The sequence below is a fragment of the Trachurus trachurus genome, assembly GCF_905171665.1.
Source record: "Trachurus trachurus genome assembly, chromosome: 17".
Lineage (NCBI taxonomy): Eukaryota > Metazoa > Chordata > Actinopteri > Carangiformes > Carangidae > Trachurus > Trachurus trachurus.
In genome coordinates, this window is record NC_139900.1 from 21,731,723 (window position 1) to 21,744,575 (window position 12,853).

Genomic DNA, 12,853 nt, shown 5'->3' on the forward strand with positions numbered 1-12,853 from the left:
GATCTGTCAACTTTCCACGATTAGCAGTGAGTTGAGTTTTCAGGGGTTTTTCAGGGACATAAACAAAACTCCATTACATCATTGTGTCTGCTCCGCGTTGCGAGGAACAGGATTCCTGAGCGCTCATGCAAACCCCTTCACCTGACTGAAGTCATGACATCACCCTCACAAGATGTGCAAACAGGAAACGTTATAAGAAGTGTTGTCATGGAGACGGTGCAACGTGTCTTCACTGGGAACAGATGGGTGCAATTCAGAGCGAGTTCACAGACAGACTTTAGTTCCCCCTCATGTGTCGCAACAGAGGAAAAGGGCTAGCTCAAACAGAAAAGAACTAACAGGCAACAAGCTCTCGGTGCCGCCAGGTGACAGAACTCCTGGCTCGTCGCAAAATGACACAGTATTCACAAGTGAAAACACACCACAGGAGCCACAAAAGTAAGTCAAGTGAATAAAGGAGAAGTTGAATAAATTGGCGAGTTTCATTCACGGGGGAAAAGAGAAGGCCAAAGGGAGAAAGAGAGAGAGATGAGAGACCTTTAAATAGAAGTGAATCCACGAGAGGACACAAAGGAATCCAGCCTGTCAGCCAATTGGTAATGTCAGGAGACCAAATTGAAGTGTTGATTAGAGGTCAATCTTACAGCTTCCTGAACAAAGAGCAAAGGAGACTGAGACCTGGGGAGGATTATCTTGCTTTCATTCATTACTGCTCTCATTTATTACAGAGATAGAGGGTGATTGGATCGCCCCGGTCATAATACTGGACCTGTGTGTGCTGGTGGCGGATTTAATAAATGAAAACAATCGCGCTCTGAGGTCAAACATCTCCTTACGTTTCCTTCTCAAATGTATTTATTCCACAGTGACAAACATTACATGCCAGTACTGTAGGTGTTTTTTTTATATATCAAATAGGAACAGGTGATTTCCTTTTCTATCTGAGTAACAACCCTCCTCCAAAGAAGGCACTCTGTGTCTGGAAAAAGCATGCCTCAGACTTACAGTCTAGTCTGTGGCAGCGTTAAACATGGGATTTATGGGTATTTAAAAAAAACTGATTTCGGCTGCTGGACTTTTTTTCCTCGCATAAATTTCTTTGAATCCTAAGTGGCTGGTGCTGTGATGCATAAGTGACTGTGAAGCAAAACGGATTCATCAAAAGGTTTTTACTGATGTGTTAAATGTATTTTGGGAAATTAATTGCATTAAAATGAGTCTCAAACTGACTAACGGAGGTAATGTCCCAATGCAAATACAACGTTTCTCCACCGGCACCTATGCGTGACGCACAGACACATCCACACACTGGGTGGAACAGATTAGAGGAAATGGATCGGCCCTGACAGAGAGGTGGGGGGAAATGGGACGATAATCAGGTGTGAAATCACTCTGCGTTTCTGTGGTAGTTCACTCTGTCCCTCATCTTCTCTCTGTGTCTCCCAAGGCACAGCGCCATTACTGCTTTACACAAAACTAATAGAACTAATAGCAGTGCTTTTAACACGCCTACTGTAAGGCAGCACAGATGGGAATTGTTAAACCGCCAGGTCCCCCAGGTGTGTGACTCCCCACCTCCCAAGAAAAGCACCAGTATTCAGGTTTTTGTGCTTTTTCTCCATCTTCTTCTCCCACAGAGGCTTTCTAGTCCATTTTTATCCATTCATCCTCTTAACCTGAGCTCATCAGTCATTTCCTCTAAATCTCTGCTTGTTCATCCCTCATTATCCTCCATCTCCATCCACTTCTCTTCTCTGAGTCTCTATAGCACAGGTTTTATATTATCATGTTAATATGAATAACACTGTGTTGAAATAGAGAGGCCAAATGGAGATTATGCAATTAATGCTAATATCAGCGGAAAAAAGATGCAGTGTAGAGGTATTTCATATTTTTGCACTGTAGGTGTGTTTCTGAAGTTTCTGTCTTTTTTTTTCAACAATAAATAATTTGGGGTAGAAATATGCACTCGACAGTTGGTAACTAAGCTAGCAGGCCTGGCACTGTACGGACTGGCAGAAAGCAAACAGTAGATTTGGTGTTGCACATGGACTCGTTGGAGAGTTACAGGAAGTTTGGCATGGAGAGACAAATGCATATACTATAAGAAGCCGATCTAATGGGCTCAGTGTCTGCAAAACAACATGCATGATTGATGTCTAAAGATAAAATGTTGACTACATAATATGTCAAACTGAATATCATCTGAGAGAGATGGGCCTAAAAGAACAGGTGCTGGAATACATCACACTCATTTTTCTAGAGCCCTTTGTTATTCTTCTCCTGACATGTTTTAAACTATGTGAAAAACTCTAGGCTATGAATAATACTTTGTTTAACATGTGTTTCCCACATAAAAAAGTAAAAAGAAATGGAAAACTAGGCCTGGAAATACGACTATGCTTACTTCCTCAGTGATAAATCTGGACCAGGCCTTGTCATATGGACATGAAACAAAGTTATCTTTAAAAAAAAAAAAAACAACAAAACCCGGAATCTTCTATATGCGCTTCTTTTTGCAGTAGAAAAAGACACTGGTTAATCCACATACAACATATAGAGCAGCAAATGTTTGAGAGACAATCTGGCTTTTTCAAATGAAGATGAGCCAAAAGACAAATATATCAATACATCACATAGCCTACTTTCGTAAGAATATGTACAAGGAACGAAGATGACCAGTCAATAGCAGATGGCTGGTTAACTGCTCATAACTCAATGGCGACCACTCTGTGTACATTAGAGAAGAGGTTGCTGAGTTCATAACACATTTCTAAATGTATTGTCTTTGCGGGGTACAAAAGCCTTGAGTGTGGAGCTTTAAATATCTGCAAGGTGCTCAGGTGAAGGTGTTAGCAGCCAGGTTGCTATAGAGACAGTGAATCACTGTTGTTACGTGTCACTTTTTTTTCTGTGCTGGGTGTAAATTAAATTAGTGAATTAATGTAGAAATAAATCATCCTTGTTTAAAAAGTGGTTTTCTGAGATTAATTTAAACATTTTTTATACATTGTTATTGACATTACATCCTGCAGTAAATGAAAGAAGATGAATGCCAGACACCTGTGTTCGTGCTCATTAGTGAGAGCAGGTGCACACACAGCGCTGGCCTCAGGGTGCTCGTAAAAGCTGGAATGGATCAATAAAGTGTATCAATGTGTTGGAATCAAAGAGTTGAAAATAGACAAAACAAAAGGCGCAGGAAAAATGAGTGATAACGGAGAAAAACAGAAGTGCCTATTGCCACCGAATCACTGGCAGTAAACAGCAGATTCCCAGAGCGTTTCTAATCCTCCTTTCGGAAAGTGGTGTAGTTCATCCAAGAGTAGGCCACATCAGGCCCAAAACACTTCTCCTAAACTTCACTTAAATCACAATCTGGGGATCCAGTCTGAGGTTTTGGAGCTGAATCAGGTCAGCGTTGCACCTGTAATGTACTCTCAGGGCTTAAGATGACCAATTTGAGTGAAATGTCAACTCTGGCTCAGGTACCACTTAACAGCAGGTCTGACAGAATAAGAGCTGCCTATTCTGGCAAGGTCAACAGCAACATTTCTATTTTGGGGAAACTCTCCAGGACAAGTAATTCCAAACTTTGTCTCAAGCTTCTGAATAAAACATCAGTGTGAAACTAATCTTCTGCAGGTAGTGGATTATCACTATCATAATGTCAGTCTTGATTTTAATGTTGTAGGCTACAGTAATTGTGAACAGATGTGCATGTTACATTAGCAGCCACACAGTTATAGACTGTAGGTCTTAAGCTATTGATATAGATATTAAATGATACAGAGAGAGAATTGAATACAGTTTCTGTTAATGATGATTTCATGATGATTGTGATACTTCCTTCATGTTTAAATAAAAATATGTATATGCTTCATTTTTAAATCAAATTTACATTGTGTTCTAGTAGTACTCAACATTGCAAGAATGATCAATAAATCATATTACAGCACTCTCACCTTCATCGATCAGTCTGTATTAACTCTGCAGCCCCTGTTAAGCACCCAGTTCCTCCTCCTCCTTCAGTCTTCCATCACCTATCACTTCAGGTGATCTACACAGTAGTGACACCAGTCGCTTGACACGATTTTCAATTTGTCCCTCTTGTCTCCTTCCTCTCTATGTCTCTCTTTTCTTTGTCTTTTCTTATCCTGTCCCTGTCACTCCTCATTCAGACTGCCACGCTTTGATCACGATCTCACGCCTCACTGCCACCTCGGTTTCATTGTCTATCTATTGAATCGTATTCATCTTTTCACATTCTCTCCAGTGTGGACTCTTTCTCTCTTTACTCCCTCCTGTTCCTTTATTAATACTGTCTTTTTTTTAAGTAGACATCTATCTGGTTTCCTGAAAACCTACGACACAGTGTATATAAATCACTCCCTGTACTTTTCAGGCTTTGTGTTTCATATGTTTCTGTTTGTCTTTTTCTCTCTCTAATGTCACCGACTCTTCCAGTCCTCTTCTTCTTTTCCTTCCTCTCTGTCTTGTTTTATCTTTTAAGCTTTTCTTTGTCTCCTTTCCCCCACTTCTCTATTCATCTCTGCTGTAAATATTTGATCACGAGTGCACTGACATGACACCACTGTTGCCTGCAGGAGCCGAGTGTGTTTAGATCTCAAAGCAGAGGATGATGAGGGAAACATGCGGCACTTTCAACACACACATCTGAGGAGTCTTTTCTGTGTCACATAATCCTGTAGTGCAGGTTCACAGCAGCCGGTCTCAGACTTTTTTGGTGTGATGCTGCAGGTACAGGCACAGTTGCAAAGAGAGAGGAATCCATCCAATGAGGACATTTAATTTGAGTGGAATATCTGTTGTTGCATCTTCCACTCAGACAATTTTACTTAAGCTGCTAAATAAATAAGACACTCTAACATTACCACTATAAAATGAGCACAATTAGCATATGTAAAGTGTTTGGTGTGGTTTTTAGTGCAAGTGCAAGCACCAAGTGGAGTTTGAGTCCAGCCTGAAAATAGCTGAATTAGACATGTTTGTTCAAGGCACTCAAGATCAGAGCTGGGTGGTGGAAGAAATTCACAGTCTACCTTTGTTTGTGTGCGTGGGCTCTGGTGAGGAGCTTCTGATGGCTTCTCTAAATGTGCAACACTTCAAGGGAATGAGCAAAAAAAAGAGAAAAAAAAAATCACAGTGACAGTGAAAAGAAGAGGGAGACGAATCAGGGAAGCATAAAAAAAAGCAGAGTGCAAGCCATCACGCCTGAGGCTAGCAGCTAAGTTAAGTTAAGGACTATCCCACTGACCCACATATCGTACAGCCAGCAGTTAGTGTGAAACTCTAGCTTGCTAACTGCCAGGCTGCCACTAGAAAGCTGAGTCACTGAGTCCAGCAGGAAGATTTATAATTCAAACACTGACTGACCTGTAATGGAACAAAGTGAAACTCGGGAGGCAAAAACTGAGCAGGACTGAACTGAGCGTAACACTGAGGTTTGTTTGTTTCTGTGCTGTTCAAACATACATGTTTTGATTTTATGTGCTACGGTCCAGGAATTTTCACAAACTGAAAAATTACTTTGAAAAACTCAAGACCAAAGCATTTTCCCAGAAACCATTTCCCTGGTAGTTATTGGGAAATTGGTAGACAGTTTTATTTGGAACCATTTCCTCTGTAGAGAAGCAGTAGCAGAGTTGTTTCTGGAAGGACGTGTTGCTGTTCAGTTTTCATTTTTCAGTGCATTGAGGAGCACAAATACAATTTTTTCTTTTCACTTTCATTCTGAGCACAGCAGCGGGAGAAATCTAAGGGATGAATATCTCAAAACCTCAGCAGATAAAACCAAAAATATTTGCATGACTTAGTGTGTCAATGGGGCAACTGACCAAATGTTTTCTTGAGATTTATCCCCAAATTCCTCTCTAGAAGAAAAACTACACTAATCATTATAGAAATTGTAGAAAAGATGAATATTTGAAATGTAAGTTGATATTATGGTGTCAGCAGCAACAACAAACCCAGAAAAAACTAAGTTCAGATATTTTAATATAATAATATAGACAATATTTTATTAGATAGGCAGGTGTGTATCAACTACACTGCTCGCTCTTCTGTTGTATTAAGCCACTAAAAGTCTCAAAGACTGCAACATAACTGACATAAGTTGTTGTTAGCAGGCCTCATCTGTACAGGTACAACTGTATGTGTTCTAGAGGGAGAGACAAAATGACTATGACCAAGCAGACTGACCCTCTATACTGAGGTGAACTAAAGCATGGCGCCTGTGGGTGCCACGGCCTTCATGTAAACAAGCGGGCCATGAATGGATGTCAGTGTTCTGTAGTTTTGGTGAATGGGTGGCTGAGCGCAGCGGTGGCAGCAGCTGGTTTAGGTCTGACCTGGAGTGTGTAAGCTCATGTGATGCAGACTAAACAGTAGGGAAGAGGGAGGGAGGTCAGAGGCCGGCTTACAGGAGAGAGGAGAAAAAAAACAAAAAGTGGGTCACTTCTCGCTGACAGAACTGCTGGAATGTGACGACTGAATGAGCCTGTGGTTGTGATTTTAACTGTGAAGTATGAATTAATCCCTGCCTGTGAACACTCGGGGTTAGTATTTGTGTCTGTGTGTCACGTTGCATATGTCACGTTTCTGTCAGCACACTTGGAAGTCCGGCGCCTTTATGTGTTTTTGTCATTTTTCACACAGCGCAGTTAAAACATAAAGGACAACAAGTGACGATGCAGAGATGTGGATGTGCTGCAGTGCAGTTTAGAATTTTTTTTTGTTGATATATGACAATTTCCCTTCCTACTGTAAGTCAACTGGGGAAGCTGATCAGCTGAGTGTCAGACAGTGTCACGCTGCCTCATTCACGTCCCACACAACTCTGAAGCTCTGCTAGCTCTCTGCTTTCTGTCCTTATTGTTCAAACACTCCCCTTTAACGCCTTTGTATTCTGCCTCCATCCCTCTCCTCATAAAACTTCAGTATGTTCGCTGCTACATTAGATCTTACCCTGCTTCTACTTATTCTCACGGCTGTAGCTCTCTCTGCCAGTTCTTCTTCCATTCTGTCACTCTCCCTGTCATCCACCTTACTTGTCTTCTCGTCTTTTTTTTTTTTTACCCCCAACTTCCCTGTTCCACATTGTTTTCTCCTCTTTTGCTCCCTTAACCTTCCCTGAGACAGCAATGATCGTTCCTGTCATCTGGTCAGCTGAGCTGTCAAGTGGCTGAAACGGAATTATTTTACAGCTGTTGGATAAAGAACATTTCATGGGAAAAAAATAAAAATAAAAGCAGGCCTGACACCACACCAGTGCGGTCCAAAAAAAAAGAAAGAAAAATGATTTTGTAATCTTTTCACTGAAGTTTAAACCAGCCCCCTAAATTGGATTTATAAGGTTTTCACATGATAACAGTGATATGTGAGCAGCAGCGAGTCCTAATGATTCGGAAAAAGGTCTGAAATTATGTTCTGGGTGGCTTGTACATTAGCTGATAAGGAAGGAAACATTAAACTGCCAGATTGTGCAGTGGAGTTTGGTGTGATGTGCACTCGAGTACAAAGAGAAGAGAGAGGAAGAGAAAGAGAAAGAGAGGAAGTGGCACACATCAGGGCTGTAGCTAGGACAGCTCCCATTGTAGCAAATCAAAGCACCGCTAATTGGTACAATTACAGAGACAGGACAAGAGAGAATACAGATCAGTGTGTGTGTGTGTGTGTGTGTGTGTGTGTGTGTGTGTGTGTGTGTGTGTGTGTGTGTGTGTGTGTGTGTGTGTGTGTGTGTGTGTGTGTGTGTGTGTGTGTGTGTGTGAGTGTGTGAGAGAGAGAGAGAGAGAGAGAGAGAGAGAGAGAGAGAGAGAGAGAGAGAGAGAGAGAGAGAGAGAGCGAGAGAGCGAGAGAGAGGGACATGCACAGATATACAGAATAAGATGAGTCTGCTTCCAGATAACAAAATAAACCTGTTACACGTGTGGTAATAACTATAAGTGAACTATCTTCTATCTGGCAAACACATCTGATCACGTCTAGATGGAAGAGGAGAAGTTCTTTGAAGTCCCAGCGCTGGGAGGATGAATAATTTACATCACATTTACAGTATAATGCAGTCTGAGCCTCACTCAGCATTTATTTGCATTAGTGCTTATTACACCTTCTTATCTGACCCCGATTGCTCGGTGTGCTTTTCCCAAAACTACCACCGGGTCCTGGAGTGCTGTTGGTTTTATGTCTCACCGGTGCACGTTGTGTTAACTGCAGGAAAGGGAGCAATGATCTAAGATGGAGCAAAGTGATGATCAACTTCCGGTGGTGTAGCAGGGCCTGAGCCCGGCGTGATGAGAAAAAACAAACAGTTTGTGGCGAGGAGAAGCCTCCTCTATAAATCTCTTTTTAATACCCTGCAGTCGTGTCGTTTCCCCTCACAACAATAATTCACAAACAATCCAATAGTCACTTCTCATAGGAAGGCCTATTAGATAAAGTCGTTACCCAACAACCCCAAGGATCTCTCACAAACCCTGACACACACATTCACACACGGAACAGATTTACACATTATACTTATTGAGGCTCGCACACATCTCAAAAATGATACACTAAGCAATTACTGTGGGGAAAAAAAGAGCTTCAAAAGACAGCTATATGATACTACGTCTAAAGACTAGCTGACCACATACAGTATAGCTGGTTTACCACTCACACCCATTCATACGCTCACAGGCAAGCAGCGATCATGACTTCATTCACTATCCGAGTCATCTGTGGGGCAGACGAGCCAATTCAATTCAAAACTGATATTGAACGAAGCCGCCACACAGACCGTAATCACACCCTGTTTGCCTACTCTGCAACAAAGAGAACACGCTCGAGGCTGTTTACCTCACCTCTGAATGAGATCTGGAGATATTACTCTCACCGCAGTCATTGTGTCAGACTCAGAGCAGCGACTGGAGCACTAATAACCCAAAAGGCCTCTCAGTTACGAATGTGCTCATGTGTGAATGGAATGAGAAAGCAAAAGTATTGTTTTTGATTTGGTGGTCCAAGTGGATTTCCCCCACCTGAGGCCTGCCTCCCAATAAACTCTTTGTCTCCGTCTGTTTGCACGCCCACATACACACATGATTTTATTTATTCTGTTTATGAGTTTCGGAACGCTTAGTTACATAATAAACTGTCTTAGACGGTAATTTCCAACAGGAGACAACAGTTTTAGAGTCACGTTACACCACTGTATAAAACTGCAACGTTCTGTGGTGAAATCGGTTCATTTGAATTAATGTTATGCTTTTTCTGCTGAATTCCCTCCATTGACCTCCATTGACCTCTGAGGGGAACAGAAAGCTATAGGGAGAGGAAGCTATTGTGGCTTATTATCTGTGTTTCAATGTAACTGTCCGAGTATGAACTGCTCCACAGAACAAGAACTGTTTTTGGGCAGCGTTAAGACAGGGCATGATGGTACATGCGTGTCTTTGAATAATCTGTGTAAAGTTACTGTGACTTGCAGGTTATCGGAATGTTTCAGCTGGCAAAGCAGCAACATTAAGTCACCTAGCAAGCCTGCAATTAATCCCTGTTACAAACCACGAGCGCCAGATATTTTGTGCACACATGCAGATTAATGTCTCTGTGCCACTTTCTCGTTTGACGAGGTTTTTATTTCAAATGAAATGAGCATTTTTAAATGTTCTTGCTGCCTTACTTTCTGTCCGTTTCTCCCTTCCTGCCTCTGCCCTTTTCACACAAACTCCATCTTCTCCTCTTCCTTCAGCTACACCTATCAGGATGAGCCTTTCAACCTTCACTCTCCCCCCGCTGCATTAAGCTTTTGCACATTTTCAACAGTCAAACCTCATTTCACAGCACGAGTCTATATGCTTGTAGAAATGGGGCCTTTGAGGAGACTCAATATTCTCCGTATTCTCCTAGGTGGCCCATCACTCACCGTGAAATCCAGCACATGGCTCTATAAATGGAAAATGGCTGAAGTGAGGTGCTTTCAACAGCCAAAGTATGTACTTTGAACTAAGCCAAGAGTGCAGAGATTACCAAACATCACAAGTGGAAGCAGTCAGGACTTAACTAGAGGTTAAGAAATTAAAGTCTTGAATGCAGCCAAGTGTTTTTTTTTTTTTGTGGTTCTGATTCATATCCTAGATGACCAGCTGCAGTTTAAAGAGCAAAACATCCCATTTAAGACTGATGTGAGGCATATGACCCCTTTTTATGTATCAACAACAGGCTCCTGATGTCAGGGTGACTCACGAGAGCAGAGAACTTTAATGGTACATTTGTGGCGACTGGGTGAAGAGAAATCAGACGCAACAAACTACAGAGAGAGAGATGGGTTTCCTCTCAGCTTTCAGCAGGGTTACAGACAAAAACACACCCTGTTGTGATATCAAATAACACCCATGGGGTTCTGCAAACAGAGAGGGAGGGAGTCGGCCCGAGTCAGATCATAAAGCGGTGTTTTCATAACACACACTTTCCCTTCCTGGCAGGTGTGTGTCCATGTGTGTTGGTGTCCATGATGTGTGTCTAAGATCTTTTCTAACAAGCTCTTCAAAGAGTTACTGTTTAGACTGGGAGGGGAGGAAAAGCCTGTCTCTTCTCTCTCATAACGCACTCATGTAGACAGACAGTGGGAGTATCGGAACATAATCCAGAGTCTCCTGAGAGCAGGGCAAGCCATATTCAAATACCTAAACCCAAAGCATGCAGAGTTTGGACGTTTCCAAACTGCTCTCTCTGAACTCCTCGCCCTCTCAAATCCACTGTAAAGCACAGCTGGTTTAGGCAGACACAACAACCTCACGACACAACAATTCTAACAGCAAAGATAAGTGATGGCGCTCAAACAAAAACCTGTAATTGAAGCAGCCAAAATTACAGCGTTGATATACCTGTAAGGGCCATATGAGAAAATAATTACATCAGGTACCTAGCCCCAGAACTCCCCAGTAATAATAGTCAAATTAGACCCAGTAATGAGTCCTGTAGCTCTTTTAAAGTATTGGCCTATTATAATAAACTCAACTCTACAACTGAGCTAAGCGGAAAAGTTTCAGTGGCTTCACACTGACGACAGACTTTTTTCACATCTCTGTTGTTCATCTTGAGAGATCTGACCACATGCTACAAGATGACAACGCATGATGAGGAGTTTTTTGCCGTTCCTGTTGTTTTCATCACTACCTCAAATTTTTTGCGGAACAGAAGGATCTCCTGAACTTTCACTCAGTTCGCTGCAAAACAGAGGGCATCAAATACACAACCTCTGAATTTACAGAATTACGCAAGTAATTTCTAATCTTAACACAATCTCAGACGTGTGGTGACATGTCACAATAAAAGTGGACTACCACAGTTGGTTTTCCTGTTTTGGTGTTAACTGCCATTTAACTGTGGAGGAGGATGATTCAGCAGATCTGTTTCGCTCTCTTATTATGTTAAAGTCCTATATGTTGTAGTGTGGTATATACGTAAATGTTACTTACGATCCAAGCCGTTGATGTACTTCATGGATATCTCACAATGTCCCCACACAGCGCTGACAATGGGATACAGCTTCTTGCCCTTCAGCCCTCTAAACGCCACTCCTAGATACTGTCCTTCCACCATGAAGCTCAGAGTTCCTTCGTCCATGTCCAGTATCACTAGCAAAGAGTCCGGCAGTGTGAACGACTCCTCCGGCTCCAGGAAACAAGGGTATGACGGCAGCGAGCTGTGGGCCCGGTTCTTACTGTCATGGTACAGCCTGTTCCGTCCCAGATCCCAGCCCCAGGACTCACAGTCCGACCCCACCAACGCCGTGTACCCAACGGAATGTAACGGAGCCTCCGCGGTCGCCACCCCAACTACAGCGTGGGTGCCTCGTTGTCGGGCGGGCCAGTGGATCCTCCACACATGGAGACCCCTGGTGTATCCCACACGCCCCCGGATGCAGTCCGTGCTCTGAGCGACCGGGTGGCGGTGAAATGTCAACTTATCTTCCTCTTTGATGAAGATGTTGAGCGAGCGGTCATCGGGGTTCCATGCGTGACGCTGCTGGGTCTCTGGTCCGGCGCACGGCATGTCCAGTAGGAGATCCAGCCTGGGGGGTTTGGAGAAATCTGGGCCCCTCAGCTCCGGGTGCTGCCGGCGATGAGCCAAGGGCCGGTAGGATGGGGAGCCGCCGCTTTCCCCGCGTCCATCTACCGATTTAATGCTGCCAGAAATCTTCTGGCCCATGGCTGCGATGGAAGGGTTGTCAGAAGGAGAGGGGGTTGGAGGTGGGGGAGGGTGGTGATAGTGCAGGTGTGTGCTGCGCTGCGTGGAGCTCGACGTTACCTCATCAATGCGGTGGGGCTGAGTGAGAGTTCCTGATTGGAGTGTGGTGGAGGGAGATGAAGGAGGAGGTGATGAATGAAAGATGTGTGCGATCTGGTTTCATGCCAGAAATATCCTTAGATAGACAGATTGGGGGACACTCCTGTTGAGAGAAGGACCAGAAAAAAAGAGATTAAAAAACAGATATTAACCCCTGTAACTGTTTGTTTTCAGCAAACTGGAAAACACTAGAGAATGAACAAGTGGGGGATGATTGAAAGAGGGGAAAACAAAGTATGAGAGAATAGACTGATGGCAAGTGTTGGCAAATCTTTGTTTCACAGATTTTGTGTGGCTTTGCCTTAGTGGGAATCAACAATGAACAGGATGATACAAACACACACACACACACACACACACACACACAAAAGAGCAAATACACACTAGTTTCCTCTGACTCATCCTGCATCCTCCCAACAAGCTCAGGCTCCTATACCAACTCTAACATGCATCCCCCAGTTAGTACAACACTGCCCAGATTTGAAGCTGGCGCTCTCCCTCA

General features: G+C 43.1%; 1 protein-coding gene across 1 annotated transcript in view; it reads right to left on the bottom strand.

Annotated features, from left to right (window-relative positions):
- Positions 1–12,213, bottom strand: part of LOC310999980 (SPRY domain-containing SOCS box protein 4-like) — a gene marked incomplete at its 5' end in the record, with an annotated part of 35,524 nt that extends 23,311 nt beyond the window's left edge. The window contains one exon of the mRNA XM_083990612.1: positions 11,481–12,213. Within this exon, the coding sequence (XP_083846738.1) occupies positions 11,481–12,213 (733 nt within the window). The remainder of the gene's footprint in view (positions 1–11,480) is intronic.
- Between the last annotated feature and the right edge of the window lie 640 nt (positions 12,214–12,853).